Source organism: Acromyrmex echinatior, chromosome 5 (assembly GCF_024713525.1).
Source record: "Acromyrmex echinatior isolate Ae372 chromosome 5, ASM2471352v2, whole genome shotgun sequence".
NCBI classification, from domain to species: domain Eukaryota; kingdom Metazoa; phylum Arthropoda; class Insecta; order Hymenoptera; family Formicidae; genus Acromyrmex; species Acromyrmex echinatior.
Genome location: NC_141856.1, coordinates 11,939,359 through 11,963,920, shown reverse-complemented (window position 1 = coordinate 11,963,920; position 24,562 = coordinate 11,939,359). Strand labels below are relative to the sequence as shown.

Here is a 24,562-nt window from a genome sequence, read left to right as displayed (position 1 = left end):
CCCTCTCTCTCTCTCTCTCTCTCTCTCTCTCTCTGTCTCTCCTTTCCTCCTTCCCTGTCGTTTTCTCTGTTCTTCTCGTTCCCTCCCCCGCTCCGATTCGGTACACAAGGGTGGCACTGAGGGAGACAGAGGGATTCCTAATGAACGCTACGACGGAATCTCTCTCTTCCCCCCCCCTCTCTCTCTCTCTCTCTTATGTCTCCTCTCTCTTCCATCTCGCGTCGACTCTCCGGTTATCTCTCCCTTTCTCTCTTTCACTTTTTACCACGTTGCCCGCACGCTCTCTTTCTCTCTGACTCGTTTCTGTAGTCAGCGCCACGTCGTTCGCCCCACACATTAACGCGAGATTTATACCACAGAATCCTGGACGATATCGCATTTACATTTTTGTCGCATCACTATAAACCACCTACCTACCTACGTTAAACTACCCCGTCTCCCTCTGCCACCCTCCCTCCCTCCCTCCCTTCGCCACCGTGCGCTCCGGACGCGACCGGGGCACGAGCAGTATTTCATGATCGAGCGAGCTTTGTTTCGTAACGCGCGCGATTTCGCGGAGGTCGCGCGGGTTGATTCGTTGTTTCGCTCGCTTTGGCTGTCTGCAAACGATTTCCATTGCGAAAAATGTGACCGTGTGCGCAATGTTTCTCGGGATAGTTACTTCGCGTTTTAATGTCCCGACCCTTTATTATCCAAGCTTTAAATTATCGATGAACTACATGGATCGGTATTCATCATTAAATCGTTGCCTTTTTATAAATGTGCAAATATAACATGTGCAGTTTTGAATAAAATTACAACGCCATTCAGAAGTCGAATTATTTTTAACAAGTTTTATAGATATTTAATTATGGAAATGAAGATGAATTATTAAATGGCCGATAATAACTGGCTAAAAAAGTTAATATCATTTTTGTAACAATCTACAGTTTCATAAAATTCCTCAGTACAATCCAAATGGTTCTTATATATATATATATATATACGAGATAACGAGCCACATGCGAAAGTATTACAATTTCACTTTCGCCTAGCTGCAATACGTGGCTCGACGACGATTTGTGAAGGGCAAAAATGCGGCTCGTCTTTCGGATGTGTGAACGCGCCGCGATGGCGACCGACCCCGATTCCACATAAACACGTGAACGGTAGAGGGAGATACATGGCGGCAGTATGTTACACGTGTTACCGGCCGGCACGTACGGGTTACGTCCGGCAGTCAATCGCTCTAATACTCGCACTCTGTACGGCACTGTGTGTACCGATGGTGGTCGTGTGCACCGCGATGCGATGCAGGCCGTATACCGTTTCCAACCCCTCAGTCCTCCTCTTGTCCGCTTACCCACTCTCGTCGCGACCCTCACCCTCTCTCCACCGCTCTTCGCAGGAACTACATCACCAAGTGATTACCTCCACCTCGTCCCACGTGTACTCTCGGCGGTGCCATCGGCGTCGCACCCCGACGCATTCAACGTTTGCGATCGTTTCCTAAACCTCTGCGGCCTGTCACCGAGCATCATCGCGGCACAGAGTTCTCGAAAAAGTTGGCGAGATTGATGTTTCGACGCTCCGCATCACCTCGCACTTCGACAAGCCCGTTCGTTATTTCGGTTTTTGGCCCGTCGCGTCGTTACCCGCATCGTTTGCCCTGCATCGCCGTGCAATATCCGCCGAGTTTCGGTCTCTTGCCTGAAAAGCCATAAATCGCCTTTACTATCGCCGATACTATCTAATAATTTTGTTTCGCGATGATAAACGTAGACGCAGTGACATAATCCACAATGTTCCGTAGCGTTAATTAAGGGTTTACTGTTTTATACATTTAAAACACTTTTACATGACACAAACATCAAAAATTATAAGTTAATGATTATTAATTAATGCTGTATGTATGTGATAACGTGATTAACTTCTTTATTGCAGCAGTTTTGTAATAGAAACGTTATTTACAACGCATTGTTTGGAAACAATAATTAAACAAAAAAGAGCTCTGAAAATAAATCAATAATAGAGAGATTAATTAGCCAACAAGAATCTACACTGATATCGATGAGCAAAATAGATTTATAGTTCAGAATTACATGAAACTATAAATTATAGACGTTTCGATCATTGTTTTTGGTCTTCCTCAAACTTAAGAAACTTGTAGAAACTCAAAGGGTGTGTACAATGCTATGAATTATTAAACATATATTCCTTGATGTTGCATGTCGGCATTATAACACGATAATCTTACGATAACTCTATCTATCTCAAATATTAAAAATATATTTTACATACCAGCGCATCACATCAGATTACATGATAATGCAAGATAATAGATTGTCCCGAAACACTCCTCGCCTTCAGAGTGCAAGGTTTATCCGCATTACGAAATCGAGTAACGGGCTCCGCGATGCGGAAAATCGCATACTCCAAATCCATCCGATGCAAACGGCGCGACGAGGCGCCGGGTATCGTTAGCGCAAACCGAGCGTAATTGGCGTGGTGTTTAATTCAAGTTAAAAGCAGAGCCCCGTCGCCCCGTTGTCTCCGCGGATCCTCCGCCGTTAGCTTAGACGTAGCCGTAGCTCCGCGTGACGCGCGCGTTCGTAGACCAATTAAGATTACTTTCATCGGGCGTCGCCGGATTATTCACGCCACCCCTGGCAGCCTTATTATGCGTGTTTAACAAAGCTGAGCTGATTATATCAATAAATTAAGGAAAGCTGCAACCTCTCCCCCTCCTGAGCCAAGCAACCCCCATCTCTCCTCCCCCCAGGCCATGTCGTAACCCGTGGGAGTCCGGTGCGCCGTAGTCCTGGAGCCGCTTTACCAAGGCGTACATCACCGACGTCCAGGTCGCTCCGCCCTGAGTTATGCTCGACAATTATACCTATCTACCCGCGTGGTGGGCGTTATTATCATATTATACCGCGTTACCCCTTCGCGTCTGCATGTGTGCGCGTGCGAACGTGCGTATATGCATGTGTGTGTTCATGCCTATATCTGTGTGAACCTAACTACGGTTGACGTTGCAGAATACCGAGGTCGACGTCCCGATCCATAACGTCGTATGGGTTGCAACTCCTTGGTAGTTATGTTTTATTAGAGGCACCCTTATTCGTCGCGCGACAGTGCACCCCGTTTTACGATATGCTCCCGCGTTTTTGCTCCGGCATCTCCTATCTGATATTCTCGAAGAGTATCCTTTTTTATCAGATTTTATTCTTGATTTACGAAGCTTATCTTAACGATGTTATGTTTTCTCTACATCATCAAATGAACGTGACAGGAGGAAAAGAGAAAGAAAGAGTTATAGTTACACGCATTTTAAATCTTCTATCCTTCATTTCATATACACATTCGTAAACCTTTGCTCTATATAAATATATCAATAATATAATTCTGTATACGAGATTAATCAGATTGTCTTAAGGAGACAGTACAAAAGTTCAAAGATAGGTATCGGGTCGTCGAGTCCGATCGATCGATGCGTGTCTCTCTGCGGGCAATCGGGCTTCGAGCCAAAGCCTGTGCTCTGCGGGACGTCCGTGAAAAATCCCTGAATTATGATAATGGCGCCGACATAATGCGATCCAATGAGGCAATCAAGGGGTGGCGGCGGCGGTGGCGGCGGTGGCGGCGGCGGTGGCGGTGGCGGCAGCGGCGGCGGCGGCGGCGGCGGGCGTCGGTTGACGGTATCGATGGCCGATGTCGATGTTGCGGGGTGGCGCGAGTTACGCGTCCCAGGGTCGTATTAGTGTTGCTGGCCACCGAGCCGAGCCGAACGAGCACGGGCGATCTATGTGTCGGGGACGATACAGTGCGTGTAGCGGGTATAATTGCCGTTGGTGGGCAGCAGTTGCTCTAGGAGGACCCGTTTCCATCAATCAGCCCGCGCTAAACACCCTCCCGCACCCGCTTCCGTTCGCGCGCGGAATCGCACGACTCGTCGGCCGATCGCAATTGCCCCGAATGCGGTTCGCACGCACGACCTATGTCTCGCGCCTCGCGGCGAATTACCGAAAGCGCACGAAAGCTTCCTCTCGCTCTCGCGAGGCGTCGAAATATCGTTTTTTTCACCGATTCATCGTGAAATGAATCGTCTGTCCTCTCCGCGTGTCTGTCGTTTTTGTATAAGACACGAACATTGCGTGCGGTCAGTGCCTCGCGGCAAATTGGCGAGAACCATTTACTTCATTCGCACCGACGAAACATCGTTTTTCAGTAGCTGTCATCACGACCGTATCTCCGTACGATTCGTTCGTTTTGTAAAACACGCACACGACAAATACGATCGATGCGCCGACGAATTGTCGCGAAATTCCACGCCACTGTAAAATTTATCACTGGAAATTCGTCTTTCTATATAATACTTTTGACATTTTCATAAGACACATGCTCGGGTGGTCTTTTTTATTATAATAAAAGAATGAAACTGAAATAAACTTCTGTCAAGATTATTATCAAAATTTACGCACAATTGAAGCTTAAATATCATATTAGATATTATAATTCTAATATGAAAAAATTAATGTACGCCCATAAAGTTCTTATATTCCGAGATCTCTTTTTTAATACGTTTCAAGAAAGCTTAAAGTATTTTCTATAATTTTGAAACATAGTAATTATTCTTTTATAGGCTACTGCGAAAGCTATACGGATATAGAAACTTATTTATTGTTCAAATTACTTCAAACATCGATATACATTTTCGTTCTCTCTTCGTCTCACCTTCTCTTTCCATCTCTCTTCCTCTCTGACGTATGTATGCACGTGCCGATGTACAAGCTGCATCCGACGTACCTGCGAACACATACATAAGCGTATAGTCTAGTATACGTACGGTAGGGCCTGCTGATGGGATGGGACGCCATGCGGGGTAGTTATGGGACCACGAGGATGTTAATGACCATAAACAAGCAATCACTGTAATCCGCCATGAGTCACTCCAGCTGTCTGCCTGGCTACATAGATACGACCTGCCATATGCCCAGCCTAACTGACCAGCGGTGGATATGCGTTACTGGATCATCCCGTGTTTCTATGGTTCCCCTAAAATGTTGCAATGGTCCATGTTGGACTATGCATGAAATATTATTTAATCGAATTGGATTTAATTTATTATATTAACTTGAAACACTCGATTATTAAACTTGAAAACAAAAGTTACTATAAAAACTCACTTTTCGTAACAATATGTTTATAATGTAAATGTAAAATTGTAGAAATATGTTTATGATGTAAAAGAATATGGTATAAATGTAGAAATTACGAAAGTAAATCAGCATCGTAATTATAAATAAATCGTTGCGATTTTTTAGTAGTGCTCATATAAAATTAAATATAAGTATATGACATTATTTTTTCGTGCAAGCGACATAGAACTTTATATCGAAATTATATGTGTAAATTGTGATAAGAACATAAGCGTACGGTTAAAGAAACAATCATGACAAATATCTGAAAATCAGGAATTATCGCGCAGCTTTGGATTCTCTCGACGCGCAACGATCAGAAACGACCATGATAGGATAGATAGAAAGAATGGTGAGGGGCGGAAAAAGGATGAACGAAGAAAGGAGATGGAGAGAGGGAGAGACCAGGCTCGATATCGACATCCATGGCGAACCTTACGATCGAGGCTTACGACGATCGTAAATACGTCGGCGATACGGCCCTCTCTCGTTGAAGATACCGAAAGGATAGGAAAAGGGGAAGGCAGATGAATAGATAGAGACAGTGAAGCGAAAAGGAGGAAGGAGGATCGGCCGAGGGATACGAGGCAGAAAGGGCAAGAAGAAGCACCTAACCGTGCCGAAACATTTTATGAGTATCGATCTCTGACATAAAGCGACTTCCTATACTATACGTGGCGTATAATACATACGTACGCAATGGTGCACACAGACGTGCGCGCGCGCGCGCGCGTGTACCTGGGATAAAGGTATTACTTTACGTGTTACGTATACCTCCGCTCATAACACTCGATACCTACATTACTTCGCGAAGCGCCGAAGGCCAGTACTCGTTACGCCGCTACGTATCAAAGACGAGTCGCGCGATAGCCATTGCGCGTTTAAAATCATCGATTACAAGGCAAGGATCGTGCCGCATCTTGCGAGCGTATCCTCTTAATCTTGATCGCCCTTTGAATTATTTCTTCGGGGTGAAGCGTAGCCAACATATTGTTTCCAGTACGTATCACGTCGCTCGTCTCGCCATCGCCATTTCTTCTTGAAACTGTTTCGCAGTTGGATGATAAAGATAGTTAAGATGTTAGGATCACGATTCAAGGATAGAAAGATGTTTGAATCAATATTTTCTCCTTTTATTTATCTCTCTTAAAAAGAGATTAATCATCAATTAGATCAATAAACAAAATTTATTTTTATGAAATTAAACATCTATTCATTTTAATTAATTTACAAAGTTGTTGTGTTAAATTCTCATTATTCCGAATCTAATGTTAAGTAATAATTTTTTATCAATTACTAAGAAATTATTATTTATTTCGCGATTGTTTCATTATAAAATTTTAAGTGCGCAAAATTGAAAAAATTTAATTTAGCTTATGTGTTCCTAACTTCGAAAGTTAGTAAGTCATAATTTCACAAATAAATTTCTATGGCCTTCTTTAATCTAAATGTGAAAGTAAGAAAAAAAGGTTAAATTATTAAAGGTTCTCTAAATCTCACTCGTCAATAAATCGTGGATGAGTAATGCGTAGAAGATACTTACATAAAATATAATGAGAACGTATTACATTCGTGTCGCGTGTGATTAACATCGATCACACTGGTTTTTCCATTAAGAAAACCTCGCGGAAATAGACGCAGATCACTCTCTAACTTTCACTCCGCACTGACTCCGCATGGCAGGAGTCCTTTCGCTCGATGTTACTTCCGCGAGGAAATTAATACAAACAAGTAGCGGAGGCGGAGGTGGAGGTGGGGACGGTGGCGGCGGCGACGACCATGAAGAGGGTAGAAACGATGGGTTGGGGGTGGTAAACGGCAGCAGCGAGCGGCAGCGCGAGGCAAGCAGCAGGCAAGGCCGCGAAAAGTTGGCGATGACGGCGGATGTTATTGGCAGCGAGGCCATTCGTCGCGATGATGGATGCCTGACAGGCGCTCCTCGCTCGCTTCGCTCGCTCGCCAGGCAGTTATAATAAGTAATGGGCTCACTTCCGCCGCCATCGCTGCCCGAATGCCTCACTGCCTTGCCCGGCCATGCCTCCGATGCCCTGCGAAACCTTCGTGCGCCTCCGCCGCCCTCTTTGTCCATCTCTCTCTCTGCATCTCCTCCCGTCGACCCCTTCGCTCCCCTCGGTCGTTCTCTCGCTACCATCCCTTATCGTTGTCCTTCTCCGTCTTCGGTTCCTTGTTTCTCCGTCTCGCTCGCCACCGCTCGTTCCCTCGGGCTGAGTGAGGCCAGGCCACTCGTCTTCCTACTCTTTCCATCCCGCCTCCGCCTCCTCCTCGTAATAACTACAAATCTGTCACGCATTAATTCTCCGTCCGGCATAAATTCGAGCACGGTACAAGCGGAGAAGGAAAAAGTTATCGCGCGGGGGTCGGGACGGCAAACCCACCCCCTCTCCTTCCTTCCCACGCGCCCCGGTTTCGACTCGACGTTCTCTGTGCCCCCTATGGAGAAAGAGAAAGGAGATATAGGGGTAGAACGCCGAGCAAGGAGCGTGATGTTGTGTAAGGGAGGGTGGAAAGTCGGAGAACGAAAACTGTTAATGTCGTAACGTCGTGGAATGAAGAGCAGCCCATGGTTAATAATTCTTCCGGCGCTTGATGATACTTGTGAGATTCATTGGCGTCGCATAGAAAACAAATATCGACGTATTTTTGTGGCGCTAACGGGAATATGTATTAAAATTATTACGTATACAATCGAATGCATTAATGCCGTTTGCAATATACGCTTATATAATATTATTTATACATCAAATCTCTATTTAAAAAATATATCTTTTCGTTTATGTATATGTAACAGAAAACCAATCTTTTATAATAATTCGATCTTTTTCGTATAAAATTTAATTCTATTAATTTAGTTAATGGAGTTTACGAGTTATAACATTTAATTTAAGTATTTGTGTCATTATACAATACATTCCATGCACAAAAACATAAAATACAAGTAAAAATAATATATGCAAGTAATTTGTAATAAAATTAACATGCATTAATCTGAAACTGAACATTGCCAATAAAGGACCACTCGATGTGTAGCCACGCGAACATAAAGCGGAAAGAGGAGAAGATAGCGCTTGCTCGGAGGGATCGTCGCGTCGATCCTGCAACGCACGGCAGTTATTTGCAAGTGTGTGAATTTATATTCGCGTCAGATAGGGGGGAGGTGGCAGAAGAGGAGAGCACAGGGGTGTCCTCACTGGATGCAACGTTGTTTATCGGTGTGCTACCGCGTCGGGCGCTCCACTTTTGCACATCCACAGCTGCCCCTCTCGATCGTCACCCCACGACATCGACATTATCGTAAAACCGCGCTTGATTCCGCATTCGTTTTCGCAGGATTTTTATTGTCGAATTTTCCAACTGTATCTCGTACTCGACCACCATATTGTCGCATTTGAAAAACATTGACTGCGGAACTTTCAGTCATTAAAAAAAAAAACCATATATTCATTAAAATAAATTTTAATCCTAAAATATTAATTATTTGTTTAATTGTCTAATTCAGATGTGAAGAAAATTAATTTTCTCATAAAAATATGATAACTTAAAACTGAAAAGAATCGAATAAGTTATAAGTTTCTAAATTAAATCTTCTTTCTAAAATCTCTCGAACAATTTAGCTTTACTTATGGTCTAGAATTGGTATAAAGTAAATTACGTCGTATTAATTTATATCGTATCGAGAATTAGAAATAATCGCGGCGTACGATAAAGGATCAATATGCATTCTCACATGTTTTTTTCTTTGTAATATAGTATTGTGTCAAATAATCTCAACATGACGTTTACTTGTTAGCGATCAATATTATGATGCTGTTAAAATATATGATGGAATTGAGATGCGAAAGATTAATTCACTATCAAAGTCCTTTCCCGACACAGACTGCAAATAAAAGTCTCACCCCGACTTGTTCGGTAACTCGGCGACGAATTCCGGTCGAAGTTCGCGCTCTCGTTTCGCATTCAATGTAATAGACTCGTTACAAATAGCGGTTCGGTTAGGTTAAACAGCGGGATTCTCAGCAACGTAGGAAAAGGGACGAGTAAGCGCTGAAGGTGGAGGTAAGAGCGAGAACTACCTTCACCCTCTGGCTGGCAGAAGGAAGCGGGAGGACCTCCCTCAACGACCGTGACAAATAACTCTCCTTCAACGGGGGTCTGCATCATTTAATTTTCCTTAGCCCCGCTACTGGAATCGATGATCTCTCTGCCGAGTATCTTACCGAAGACGAATGGGATGACTTAGACGCCGTTTCGCCACCTTGCCGGAGGGGGGAGGGAGGGGGGGTAAGATCGATCAACCAGATCCCAATTATTCGCGGAAAATTAACCTTCCGCATTCGACGCGATCCATCGACGGCAATTAATGATCGAAATTGCACAACGTGCGCGATCCACCTCGATAACATAACTCCCCCCGACGTTAAATATGATCCAAGCGTACGTTTGACATTTACCTTGTAATCTAATCTTATGTAAAATTGTAGTATTTTCATTAATACTGATTCGATATATTTACATATAAATAGATAAATTCTAAAAAAAATCTTTAATTGGGTTTATACTAAAAAAAAAATAATAATACTCAGCAAATATAATGTTGTTCAAAAATTGATTAAAATATCAAAATTATATTGACAAATAAATGTTTAGAGAGAGAGAGAGAGAGAGAGAGAGAGAGAGAGAGAGAGAGAGAAAGAGAAAGAGTGTTAGAGTTTTTATTATATTATTACAGTATAAACTAAAATTTCGATTAGTTACAAATTAAGAGAACTAAAGAAAAACAATTTTGCTACAAATAACCCAAATGAGATATATTTAAACATAATCTGCATAAAGTCATCCTCTTTAATATACAATTAAATGGCGGCTATTTGAAACGGTTCTAAGGACAGTGTGATATCTCGACGGCTTTGCGAAAAAGATCTCCCTTTCACTATCTCTCGGTTTAACTACCAAACGAAAAATTAGAGCCTGCGCTCAAATCCGGGGACGGAAAGTCTAATTTCGAGGTGAACGTAGGGTGCGGAGGGCCATCGCCTCGGTTCGAGCGATTCTCCCGACATTTACAGCCTTCAATTTGCCCTTCCGAGAAGGTGGCGGCAGTGAGCGAGCCAGGAATGTTAATTAAAGCCGTTCACTCCTCGATCTCGCGCTTCGACTAATTAGTCGCGTACAATGCCACCGTGAACGCTGCTAGAAGAGCCCGCCTGAGCGCGACGAGAGGAATAGGCGGTAAAGAGAGAAGAAGAAAGGTAGGGTGCAGATGTGAGAAGAAGCGAGACAGACAGGATAGAGCCGACCGTGGCAGCCGGAGATCACTTCACTCGGATACCCCCGATCTCGCGCTCAAAGGAACTGGCGAACGTCAAACCCGCCCGCTCGCATCCAACGTCGTCCCGGTCGAAAGAAGAATGCCAATTTGCCGAAAGCTCTCTTCGCGGTAGTGAATGTCACGGAACGGAAATCCGTAAAACGGAATTCCAGAAAGATCAGCGTTGGTCTGTCCGATCGGCCAGCATATGCACGCCTATCAGCAAGGGGACAATCTCGTTCTGCCGAACTGATTTTAATCCAACTTAACACTTATAAGTGAAATTTATCGATAAGAATAAATCATAAGGTAAAGAAAGAAACTTATTTTTTATCAAAGCGAATTTTGATGCTTAATAATGTTCATATACAAAAATATATTTTTTAGTTCCATAAACTGTGCGCTGATTTGATTTGACAGACTTAACAAAGTCGTAAACCGAAACTGGAAATAAAGTCACAAATTATATTGATCATTAATTTCATAACGATGCTATGATAAGCATCTTAAAATATCACAAAGAACTTAACACTATTAACGCTGTCTGAACGCGAACGGTTTTTTTTAGATCGAACAATTGGAAATAAGAAGCTTATGGCTCTCTCGTTGTCACGTTAAAAGCAATTTTACACTTCTAAAGTAAATAAAATTAATAAAGCGCGCAATAAACATTCATATTTAAAGGCTTCTATAAACGTGGATTTTCGTCGAGATGTTAAAGAAATATAAGTTCGTTATAATTTATATTTTTATAAAACAGTCGTAATTGCGAAATAAAATTACAGATAATTCGCCCTTTCGTTTTTGCCGTGTCAAAAATGCGTAAATTTCAATATTTAATGATCCAAGTCAAACTTAAAACTGTCCTCCGCGAAATACTTATACAATTCAGTATCGATTCAAGATGCATTGTATGCAAATTATCTATACAATCGTCAGAAGGACACGCTCCCGTTCTCTACAAGTTTATGTCACTTCCTCCCCGCATTTGTCCCTGGACTATGAACCCGTTAGACAACGTCGGAGATCAAAGAGTTAAGACGATCGTAACTGAGAGAGATTCCGGAGGACTTTCCATCGAAATCCGGCGGAAGGAACGCTCGTAGGAAAATTCCTGTACCAGGATAGCACGCCGATACGGATAGAACGGGGTAATACAGTCGAGGAGGAAGGAGAGGGAGCGGTAAGGAAGGCGGTCGGTGGCGGGGGACCTCATCTAAAGTTACAAATCGCAATTCTTCCATGGCCGTGGTTCCGATTCTGTAAAGTTATGTTATGGCGCAAAGTAAGCGGGATTTATCAAGAAAGTTGGTATAACTTCGCTACGACTATTGATGCAATGAAACGATTGGCTCCGCCTCATTTACCACCCCTTTTCTCTGCCCGATCTCTCACCCCTTTTCTCGGCGATCTCGCTAACGCGAAGGTATTCTTCGTTGTCGACTTGGCCTCCCATCAATTGAAAACCAGTGTGCTTCCTCATTGATACCGATTCTTGAAGCATTCACGTTGAATTAACTTTGACGTTCTTACAATTTCCGATGTTTTTCCTAATGTAAATATTGAACATTCATTTTTATTTCCTCGCTTCTTTATTTCTTTTTGTTTCTTTATTTCTATGTAATTAAAATTTATTTGCAGTTTTTAACTTTTTCTATATATTTCTTATTTCAAATTTTAATCTTGAAGAAATAATATTGGAATATTGAATTTATCACATCGCTATTAAGCAAACAAAATTTATATAAATTTGTATATCCACGCTGATTACATAGTGCATTAAGTTTTCTCACTATCAACGTTTTTTTTTTCGCACAACTTTTGCTTCCGTTTGCAATATTACATCAAATATAAATATTACTCGGCCGTTTCTTCCTGTTTATATTGGAAGGGAACTCGATATAGAACGGAACAAGAAATTCCCGGGGAGAAGCTTCAAGCAGTGCTCAATCAATTTACTCGGAAGGCATTACGCGTCGTCCAGGAGCGAAATGTAGCGGCGTATTGGAGCTGGCCGTGGACGGCCACGAAACGAGAAGGATAGGAAAGAGACGGAATCGTAGGTTTATCTGAAAATATTATGATGGCGTCGTCCGTGCTCCCGTTGCAAGGTGGCCGCCGGTTTTGATATGTCCCCAGCGTGGTGTAGAGTCGCGCGCGGCCGTATAGCTGAAGATATATGAACGGGATTGCAATCATGTCCGTGTTACCCGAGAGTGTCCTGTTGGGATAATATAAATATTGTACAGTCGTTGTCGGCGATGGCGGTCGATCCGACCGGTGTAGCTGGAGGGACGAGACATGGGGAGAGGGTTGGTCCAGCTTCGCGGTAGGGGCGACCACGATACGACGTCTCTTAGAATATTAGCCGATATCCTTGGGTATCGACTCGAGTATTTACGAGGACGGTGTTCACGAGGAGAAGTCGGCGGGACACACCCGATAGTAGCGCGGATAGGTACGAATCCTACGAAAAAGAGTTGGCGTGAGAGCGAAAAAGAGAATGGTTGACGAAGGATGGCGAGAGATAGCAAATAGAACGCAGATGGAAAGGATAGGTCACTTCTTCCTCCTCCTCCTCCTCCTCCTCCGTATCTGTTCTAGCTAGTGTACACACAGGAGGATAACGGGACAGTGCTAGCCGGATAAGATTGTGAAACTAGTGTCGCGGTCCCTGGTGCCCTTTACCTCCTGGCCTCTGAGTAAGAGAGGGAAGATAGCGTTGTCCGACCGCGGAAGTATCCGTATACGAAAAATCCGGAGTTACGTATCGACATCGCCCGTAGTTCCTGATTTTTCGTCGGCGATCTGCGGACTGGTGGCCTGCCTCGTTTCACTTCGAGTAACGCGGTTGCGAGAAGGAATGTAGCGGAACACAGTGGGCACGCGTAAGCCGGCTAAGCAAGCGTTGTGATGTAGTAGCAGGAAAAACTTTTCTAATACCGTCGCCCGTCCGGGATTACGCCGGAGATTGAAACGTATATATGTATTTACGAACGCGAGTGCACCTTCGGAGAGTACGACAAGATCCCTCGGAATTTTTCCCTCTCTTTCTGTTTTTCTATCTTTCTCCCTTGCTCTCTGCTTTCCCTATCTACCCTCCATTTCGTCTCTCTTGGTTACCGTGTTACTTAAACGGCCTTTCCCTTATTGCTTCTTTGGAAAGTATCGCGGAACCTTCGTCGTTATTACTTTGCAACGAGTCGGGATAACAGCGCGCGCCGAGAATTATCGAAGTTTATACGTCCCATGAGAAGTCGACATTACGAGTCGCCTCTCGATCGACCTACTCGAAATTTCATTCGATACACCCGGGCCGGCCGAGGCGAATGCTTCGAGGCGTCTCTCGGCAACGCGCGCGCACTGACGAGCATAACCACAGGGCTGTCCCCCCGGAGTGAGGAACTGCGACACCACATAGTTGTTGCACGAGTCTCCGCCGCGACCTCAACTCCCCCCTAAACCGTCCCTCCGGCGAGCCGGCAACCACCCCTGGCACCAAATCCTCTCCCCCGCCCGCTCCGGCTATCCACCCGCAGAGACCACGTTACAAGGGGCTAGTATTTATGTACATTGTTGACTGGCACGTGGATTTATGCACGTCCGTTATATTATGCGTCCTGTCGTCCCCCGTGTAAAGCCGGTATGCTTGGTACCGTCTCGCCCCTGCACGCAACATGTATTTCGGGTGAGCGTCTCGTCTCGTCCAATACAACACAAAGTCAGCTTTAAACGATAGGCATACTCACAATTACACATGGAAAATAAAAATCGATGATTGCGCGACAAAATAACTAAATAAGTAAGATAATTTTAAAGTACTTACTATTATTAGTAATTGAAGAAAATTTAGCACTTTAATTTTATATTATATATGTATATATATATTATATATATATAATATATAAATTAAATATTAGGTGTTGGAATTAATTCGTAGCGTTTTACAAGTGATGGGAAGTACTTTCATTAATGTATTTTTTAATGCTCATGTGAAATAAATAACATTCTTTCATTAAAAACGCTACGAATTAATTCCAACACCTAATATATATATATATAATTTTATATATGTATATATCTTTATATTATGTTATATATATGTATATTTATATGCGGATTAATTAATTTCTATAGTTTGATAAAGGCGATGGTTATTAGAGAGACCGTGCGTCGCATGTATACGAGGAAGAAGCTCGACGAGATGATGGTTGTTTGCGAGTCCTTCTTAGAACATCTTCGGGTACAAAGCCAGGTCCTGGTCAGTGCTCTCGAGTTGACGTGGCCCCCGGCAGGGTGGGCATTGTGTCGGCCCTCTCAACCACCACCGCAACCTACACTTCCTTACTTCGCCACTCGACGGTGAACTGAATCGAGCATGTGGACGGGACAGCAAGGAAATCTCCTTCTTGCACGAGACTCGTCATTCCTCCCCGTCTCTGCCCTCTACAACCTTCCGCTCACCATATCTACCGGGCAAGTCTCATGCCAGCTCCAAATGTCTGTCCAGTGTCCGCCACTACTACTGGCCAAGTAAGTTTCGACCTCGAGGCGATCAAGCTCAGGAACACGTATCCACGACGGATCCATGGATCAAGGGGCCGAGATTTAAGGGCCGCTCTTTGAAATGCGACTGCTGGTCATCGGTTACGGTATCGAGCGCCAACAATCAGGGAAAAAGCTCGTGCAGTCGTTCTCTACTTATATCACATTCGCTATAAATTTACCGGCGCAATTTCTCTCAAGTTTGCTCGGTCGTTCGGCGAACACAAGGCGAATCTATGAGGTAGTCGGATTCGGGTTCTCAGCAATTAGCCTCACGGGACTTGGAGAGTGGCTCGAAGGTGGTCGGTACCAAGGTGGTCGAAAGGAGCCAACAGCTTCGGTCCTTCGACAGCGGGCGAGAGGTTCGCTGGTGGTGGCGTTACCCCCGCTCCATCGACGCGGTTTTAGTGTCTCGGGGAGTAATAACGTCTCGGGGTGTAGATTATACGGTGTCCGGCCAGGAACGGGCGAGTGCCCAGTTGGGTCCTCCGATGATGCAAGGTCCCCCGGTGCCACCGCCGTCCGGACATATATTAGCATTCTAACCAACCATTATTATATGCCTGGTGAGCCGCGTTGGGCCGAGAGAGCACTACCACCGCCCGTGTTGCGTACTTGGACCAAGTTTACCAACAATTCACCGGGGCTCGCGCTCTATAATGGCCCCACGGCTGCTTAATTTATCGCGGTCATAATTAATAGCTTTGTAATTTTCATACAGCCGTACACGGGCCGCGTCGCGGAATTTATGGATACGTTTTCGTTTGCGATTATCGATTTCACCCGTTCGCGCGTGCGAACTCGACGACGGTTAAATCGTCGACGGTCGTCGATTGTCGAGCGACGATGAGGCTCGTCGTGTCGTCGAATTTCCCCATTTCGGCGAACTTGGTTTATACCATGAATGTGTGCGATGCTCATTTGCCGGGGATAGGGTGGCCGCGCGTGAGCGTTGAAATACTATATTTATACTGTTATTGTCGCCATCGCGCGCAACCGCTCACTTGCCTCGCAAAAACTTGAATTACATCGAACGCGACGAGACGACTTTCATCCGCGCGCGCTATATATATATATATACGACCACTCCGATTATCTCCGTGTACGCAGAACGCAACTATGAAGTGGCGCGAGGAAAATTAGGATCAAGGTCGTCGCTCGTCGTCGGTAAGCGCTCGACGCCGGCGCTCGTGATGGCCGGAGTCGGCGCACGAAAATTTATTATTAAATATCCCTTTCGTCCGGTAAGTAGCTCCTTCTTTACGGCGCTTAAATATAAAATAAGTAGACGGGTGCAGCGGCAAGGTGCTCGCCACGATACCTGGCTGACTTGTGGCTCCATTAGCGCCCCCGCCCGGTAACGTATAGCATAATAAGAGTTTATGTGTCAGGTTGATGCGCCAGAAGGCTGCCAGACGAACTCCGCGGCATAGGAACTGTTATATTTTCATTATACCGCCGTGGTCGTAACGAAGGGTGCCTTCGATGAATCCTGGGGAATGGCGCTTCGCCGCGGTTATGGAGCTCGCTCGGTATTTAGATTCTTTCTCGCGCACACCATTTTTCCGGAAGTAAAACTTTAGTATGACTTAACTTCCGTTTAAGACTCCGATTAAGTTTTTTTCAATGTTGTGTATTATCGCTTTATAAAATGCCACGTTACCTGAGTAAAATATTTGCTTTAAATAGCGATGTATATATCGATTTATGATTAGTTATAATTTAATAATGTTTAATTGACAGTATCTAATTTATTAATTAGAAGCAATTTTACAAAAATTACGTCACGCACGTGTAATCGTATTATCGTTCCTCGGAGAAAAAGATAAGTTGTGAGATAATTTTTAACTTAAAATTTGTCCTCGTTTTATCGCCACGGTCACGAAATACGTTCCGCGTCTTGCATCCTCCACGTCGGAGCAAGAAACTTATCTCCCGTAGGGAGTTGGCCGTTATCAATAACGATCCATCATTTTGTAGCATATCATATTTGACGCACAAGCCTATCAAACTAGCCGCAACATCGAGAGCGCGCTACAGAACCGGTATATACGTTTTACGCACACGCGTGCGTAATCGAACGTCTCCGCGTTCGTGGATATCGTCGACACGTTCGTCTACACGGAGGCCGGGCATTATGCAATCTTGGGGTAAACTTAGCACTTAGAGAGGACGGGGAGTTAATGCAACATCGTCAGGCAACGATGCCGGTGGAAGGACGACGCGATGGGCGGCGGTCCATAGCCCGAACTCTCCCCGGGCTCTCAGTGGGGTGGTTGGCTTCTAGACCAGGATGTATCCGTCCACCTAGCCTCTGTAAGCCAGGCGATCCCCTTTCTCCATCCCATCCCCGCATTTTGTCCCTCATTCGGTCCGGCTTCGGCCTCGCACCTATACTCACGCGAGAACGCCGCGATGGCCCCTTCACTATAGACACCATAGTTGTGGCTAGTTGGCCGTCACCTCTGCGTCGACGCTCCCTTGTCTCTTCGACTGATTCAATTTGCCCGCCTCGTGGCTGTTTAATTACTGGCCGGAGAGTGGACCGTGGCCGAGCAAGACAGAAAGGCCGGTCGTCGGTAGGAAGGGGATGAGAGCGGGGTGAGCGACAAAGAGGAAGAAGACGAGTAGCGAGCGAGCGCCCACGGGAAAAGAGGGATAGAGAAACGACAGGATGGACGACGAAGAAGGAGGAGGAGAGAGTCCACTCGAACTCTGCGCGCATACACCACTGACAACCCTGTCTACCGGTGTATTGGTGCCGCCGGTTCCGCTGCCACTAAGACACTAACGGAATAACGGCGTTCGCCGGTGGAGATTGTTGTTGATGCTAAAGTAACGGTCAGCCCTGAGGGGTCGCCGTTGCAGAGAGAACGAGAGAGAGATACAGAGGGGAGGAGGGAAAGAGAGAGGTAGATCGCGCGCGCGATGAGAAAGAAGGAGAGAGAAAGATAGTGAGACTAGATGAAGAGCCATACACGACGAGAAAGAGAGAGAGAGAGAGAGAGAGAGAGAGAGAGAGAGAGAGAGAGAGAGAGAAAGAGTGAGAGTGAGAGAGCTAACCGACGGGAGTGAGGAAGGGGTTGGGTCAACCCTGCGACGTGTCTTGCAAACCGAGTGTACACCGTCTACCCCTCTCTCATGTACCGTCCATTCGCCGCCCCCGCATTCTCGAACTCGACGATGTCCTCCAGCTTTACGGTCGGTTTGGAATACGATTTTACTGCTATCGGATAAAGAGGCCGCCGCGGGAGCGTCCTCTAAATATCGATGGCCCGGCGCGAACGATCTGAAAGAGAACGCCGGCCGGCATAGTCGCCTTTTATAGCGATGGCATCGTCGGCGTCGATCACGTAAAGAAAATACCTGGGCAACGCCTGAACGTGTACTGCTGGCAAAGTTTTTCAACCGAACCAGACGTGCTGTCGTTCAGAATTAATGACTTGTTCATGCTTTCTTTTTTGCATCTCTATTTTCAAGCGAAAAAAAGGTTCAAATATTAAGAAAAAGGAAACAATATAGAAGAAAATATTTACATTTAATGTACATGCATATTATTCATATTGTAATTTACATGAGTAAGTTATATTTGTTAATGCTGAAGTAGTAAAGTTTTACACGCGCACATTTCATGTCTCAGCGCGGAAGTTTATGAAAGTTTCACTTTCCAGGCGTACAATATGCCTGGACGTTGAATCCACGTACAATTGTTTTCGCATGCGTATCGTGTCACTCAATCTAAATAAAATCTCTCGTCTTAAAGATATTATCGTCTGTGTCGTAAATCACGGCATAAATTACGGGGTTAAATTAACAGACAAATGATGTACCAGCATGGATACGATAATACGGAGCAAGGAGGTTAAGTCTTGCGCGAAATAAATTGTATTTTTATTGACATTCGCCTCGCGCGAGCGGAACGCACGCGAAAGTTTTAGCGTAACGTACCACACGAATTCATCTTAACGTATGGTATTTAATAATAATCTCTCGAGATAAAATATATCATAGTATCAGACGCTTTTACGAGTTATTGTCTTACGTGGCGTAGACGCGCTTCCCGAGGGCGACCTTGTGCGGTGGAATGCGAGACGCAAATTTGTCGAGCGAATGTACGCTGACGTCAGCCGTGGCGTTGCACCCATCCATCGAAGGAAAGGAGCGGACTTAATGGACGCATGGATGGACGGATGGACCTCAGGCACGCGGAGGCGAACTCTAAATTTACACCGGGCATCACATCTCGCACCATCACGTATATCTCTATTATAAGATGGCCATAAATTCCGGGATTCATTATCATAAATTGGATCGCCATCGGATCGTGCACGTCAGCGACGGAATGCCCCGCGAAACGGAATAGCGTGTACTATAATAAAGCTCCAGACTTTTTACAATGGCTCTCTTTCTTTGGCTGTGTATATGTACCGGCGTTATCCAAGGCCATTGGTCCCGGCATAGACCGGAATCGATATGCTCTTGAAGAAAATTAAGTCTTCTCTTTATCTCGTCGATACGTTTCCAGCAATTTCGCCCCCTCCCCCTTTCCTCCTCTCCCGTTCGGGAATTGTTTTCCGATCGGATTCATTTGTTCTTTTTAGCTCGTGTCAAGTCAACTCGTCAAAGTTACTCGTCTCTCTCAGAATATTATGTTGCTGGCAATATTTCGTATAATGGAAAATATTCTGTAATGTTTCATAACGGAAGAATCTATCTTTTATCTATTTTGAGATATCTATTCGTGCCTCAAATGCTTAAACGAAAATATTTCTCTTACGAAGAAACGTATGGACTTTTATTTAAAATAGATTAATAATAGAAAGAGATACGAAATCGTCTTCGTAGTTTTACGTTTCAAAAATTCAAAAAAATCAATATACACGTTGGTTGGAACGATAAGTTAAGTAGTATAATCCATTCATTTTCACAAACTTATATTGCCGTAATACAAAATTTGTTATGAATTTTATTGCGTTAAAAAGATATATTTATCTCATACGCCAGATAGAAAATATAACTGTACAATCGGAGACTGTGTATCTCTGACAGCAGACTGTGAATTAATTTACGAGCAACAGTTCGGTCAAAAGCGGACGGAATCAAGAGCGTTTCAGAGAGGCGGTATTCATCTTTCTACGAAAGGTTGCGTATCAAAGCGAGAATTAATCTGCCCGCGGCGCGCGAAAACTCGTGACAACTGCGCCCGCGATTGATTTACGTCGTTCACGATGTTTGCAAATGACTTCTGAACAGATGCAGCCACGGACAGTTATTGCCACTTGGTCTCCATTTCCCGCTCCTACTCCTCGTGTTCGCGTCCCTTTCGTCTTTTTCGCATACCCGCGAACGCGTCTTGTTCCTCGACGTTTATGACGTTACACAACAGTAATTCTGTCGTTGTCAAGGTACGGCAAAGGGACAGAAGCTCGAGTAGAGATGGCCGCGAGAGTGCTCGTATCCGCGATGACAGAGGTACGAGTGGTAATCGAGAAGTCTTTATTTATCGCGATGCTGAAATTAGAATGACGACGTGCTGTGAAAACGTATGTTTCATCCGAACGTATTATTTATGCTTACTTTTTATCTGACATTGCCACAGTCATCGAAATAGCTAAAAAGTTTCTATTGTTATTTATTCACGTTATATATTGTATTTAAAAAAAAGTATCAATGTGTGTATCGCGAAGGTGTATCGTAAAATCAAAATTGAAATTATGATATAATATTGTTTTTACGTTATTAGTATTTCCAAATTTTACAAAAAAATAAGTACAAACTGAAACAATTAAATTCCAACAAATTTGCAAATTTACTCACAAAAACATTTCTTCCTACTATTTTATTATTAAACGCGCCATTCGAGCAAGCATCTTGAAGCGAGAAGATCGAATATGAATATAGACGTGGATACTGGTACGCCGCATTGCTCGTCGACGTAGATCAAAACAAAGCGAGTACGTGTCCGTGAGCGCAGATGCAGGTGCAGCCGACAAGGCGCGGCGCGTTGCACGTGTATCGAGACTCGAGGTGGACGTGGGTTCGCGGAAGGGCACGTATATGCCCTGAACCTTACAATGGCACTCGAGTAACGAGGATCTTGCCTCGTCAGTCAGCCTGAAAAATTCCTCAACTCGTTGCCTCTGCGCATTCACACGCGCGAGAGAAGGACATCGTCGCTCTCTCTCTCTCTCGGCGTATTCTCTATGTATGTGTTTGTTGGTAACGCATATACGCGTATATTTTATGTAACTCGCGTGTGTACGGGCAACGGGTGTGTATAGACGACGCGATGGTGATGGTGGGTTGCGGTGTCGGTGGTTGTTTGCAAGGGGGAGTCGCCTCCGTCGCTTCGACGCTGAGCAATAAAGTGTGGCCCCGACGAGAAAGCTCACGTGTTCACGTTTAGCATTTATCGAAATCCCGTGCGCGAGATCGTAACTCGAAAGTGCAGGCCTGCCTGCGTGTCATGCAGATAGGTTTAAAAGCCGAACGTGCCGCATTTACAAATGCGCCTTTCGCTCCCTTCTCTCGTTTCTCCTTTCGCCCTCTCCGTCCCTCGGCTTCCCTTCCGCACGTTTCGTTTCTCTGCAGCGAAACGCTCACGCCAGCCTTAAGGTGGTTTTGTCGTTGTCGGATTCGTGTGCTCGTCTCCGTTGCGTGAGCACTGGAAAAAAAGTTCACGGATCCGTGTACACCCTCGCGGCACGCGACTATGAAAATTGCGCGGATGCTGGGAAAAAACGCAGTAATTGGAAATGCGACGGTGGATCGCCCGCGCCGCGTAATTAATTCTCTCGAGTTCTTGTCGAGACGTGTGCCAAATAAAATCATCAACGTTGATTCTATTTAATTTAGCCAATGTAAAAAGTGCGTGTATTGATAGAATCTTGCAAAAATTTCTTGTAAATATAAATATATTGTATAAAGGAATTCTCGGTCTGACATCTGATGCATTTATTTTGAAAAGCAAGATGGACATGTGTCAGTCACAGGAATAAAATCATTTGTTCTTTACGAGAAAGCGAAGAATGCCACGTGTAAAAATCGACTTGTAAATTATTTGTCCATCACGGTCGTCGATGTAAAAGCTTCCGGGCACCGAGAAATCGTAATGCTCAATCGTCCGTCCAGGAGCGCTCGCGCGTAAATCTCTCGCACGCGATACGGAAGTCACGAGTCTATAAAGCGCCGTCAAAGGAAGAAAAGAGTGAACGGGCGGAGGAGGATGACAGAATCGCTGAAAAGAAGTCTCGGAAGAAGGCGAAGTAAGGGGAGAATCTGAGAACGAAGGAGGCCGTCTACTGCATGACGAGCGGGGATATAGTCAGTCGTGTGCGGGAGATCTGCTCGCGCGCGTGAGCGTGCAGGGAGCCAGAAAGGGGAGAAGGAGTTGGGGGGGGGGGAGAGTGAAGGAGGCGCCGCGCTGCCACACACGTATACATCCGACAACAAAAAGGGATCAATCCGCCGCTGGGTCGGAGGAAACATAAATCGTGGTGGCGAGACAGTTTTGGAGGGCGAACGGCAAGCGGGCCCGGAGAAGTAGCGGTGTGATACAAACAAGATCCACTCGGCGACACGAGGCGGTAAATATATCGGGCGCGGCGAGGGAAAGACGGAATAAGTCCGTAAAGAGAGATAAAGAAGAGGAAGGCGGTGGGAATGCGTCGAATGAAACAAGGAGGGAAGGAACCGGGCGGAAACAGACTCCGATACGATGAAGCGCGAGAAGGTAGTCGATGCGAGAGAGCATCCGTGGCATCCCACTGCGAGTCCTCCTCTTCGCCTCCCTTCCTTCCCGCGCTCCACTCGTTCTCATCCCTATTCTTCCCCTACTACTGGCTTCTGCAGGAACATTTTATTTCGCGATGCGACACGACTGAAAGACAAGTGACCACATCGAACTGTCGTATTTCGGGCTGTCACCTGTCGAGGAGCAACGGGTTTCGCTCCTCACGAAGAAGTAACGCGACAGCGGCCGAAGGGAAGCGAGGGGACGGTTAAGAGGGATGACTTCTTAACGCCCGTGCAAAAATAGCGCTCCCGTCTCTCTCTCTCTCTCTCTCTCTCTCTCTCTCTCTCTCTTCGCTCGGCCCTCGTCTTCTCTTCTCTGTCTTCGTAACCTCTTCTGTTGGTGAATGTCTCCGAGCGGAGATCTCCTCGGGGCTACTATGTCGGAAGACTTGGATCCACTAAAGTATGTCACGATGCATCTCTCGTGATGATATCTGACTACGGTAACGCTTTTCTCGCCGTTATTATACATAGGCGCAAGGCGAAGTCTAATTGTTAATTGCGTTCAGTAGGCTAAAGATAACATGAGAACTATTTTGCGAATCGCTACGAAGAAATCGAAAATTTGTGGGAAAGTATTCTTTATGTATATTGATAGAAATGATGAAAACAGCATTTCCAGCGTTGCCATTCAGTCATCACTCATCAGTTAAAAAAAAAGTGAAACTGACTGTTTTTCAACAATAAAAAATAACAAGTGACCCTTCAAATATTAAAATAGTATCCAAACATGGCATTTTTCATTAAATTTTTATAGAATAATTTAAATTATTTAAGCAAAAAGTCATTTACTCTTATTTTCCTGCGTGTTTTAGATAATTTAATATATAGGAAATTTTTTTCACAAGATGAACTCTAAAAACCAGGACTCTAACTCAGAAACCATTAAGCAGTTAAGTTGAAAAAAAGCTCACTTTAAAGACGACTATCCAATAAAGAATACAAATTGAATTTAAATTGATTTCTAAGAGTTTTTTTTATAGTCTGATGTATTGTATGAAAATTTGTCTTAAGTATGATTTTTAAATAAAAATTGTATATCAAAGTATAAATATTACAAATTAATTTAGCATTTTAAAATTAATATTTTAAAAACGATTTTTAAAATATTAGACAAAAAAAATTCTCGCAATAGTCAAGTTTTACTAATTTCTATTTTTTTTTTGCTGAAAAAATTATCAAAATATCTTTAATATTTTATTTTTTATAAATTTTTATTCACAATTAGGAAAGTTATTTTTAAAAAGTAACTCGTTACCGTTATCTATTACATTTTTTTTTTCAACAGCGTTTTATATCAACCATCACATCATTTATCTAACAGCATTTTTCATTGACAGAACTGGTATGCACTTAGTGCACTTTAAAACCGTTGTATACAAAACGAGGTAAAGATGTATGTTTAATGGAAATATAGAAATGAGTTAAACCGCAAAATCCTCAATAAATTTTATTGTGCTATTTGATAAAGTATACTTGGGCATTTTATCAATTGAGATATCTCACTTTTACATTCAGATTAAATTAGTATACAACTGTAACATTCAGCTCGTGAAATGCAAAATAAGGTCCAAATGTTTATACGATTGAGAACACAACTGTGTGACAGAGATTGCGCACCAGTTGAGATAGTCAATTCGAATAAATCGAATGTGGTCGGCAAGCGTTGTGTCTCTTCATGAAACGTTATCTCACTCGCACGCAGCAGTACTTTGTA

General features: G+C 44.2%; 1 protein-coding gene across 3 annotated transcripts in view; it reads right to left on the bottom strand.

The window, feature by feature from the left end:
• Window positions 1-18,099, bottom strand: part of LOC147909805 (uncharacterized) — a 40,492-nt gene extending 22,393 nt beyond the window's left edge. The window contains exons 1-2 of one of the 3 annotated variants that reach the window (XM_087406621.1): window positions 17,453-18,099; window positions 4,717-4,788 (exon numbers count right to left, since the gene is read on the bottom strand). In XM_087406621.1, the coding sequence (XP_087262747.1) occupies window positions 4,717-4,788; window positions 17,453-17,776 (396 nt within the window). In that variant the 5' untranslated portion in view covers window positions 17,777-18,099. Of the gene's footprint in view, window positions 1-2,419; window positions 3,785-4,716; window positions 7,517-17,452 lie in introns of those variants that run through there. The other 2 variants (XM_087406622.1, XR_015545227.1) reach the window with 2 other exon arrangements.
• Between the last annotated feature and the right edge of the window lie 6,463 nt (window positions 18,100-24,562).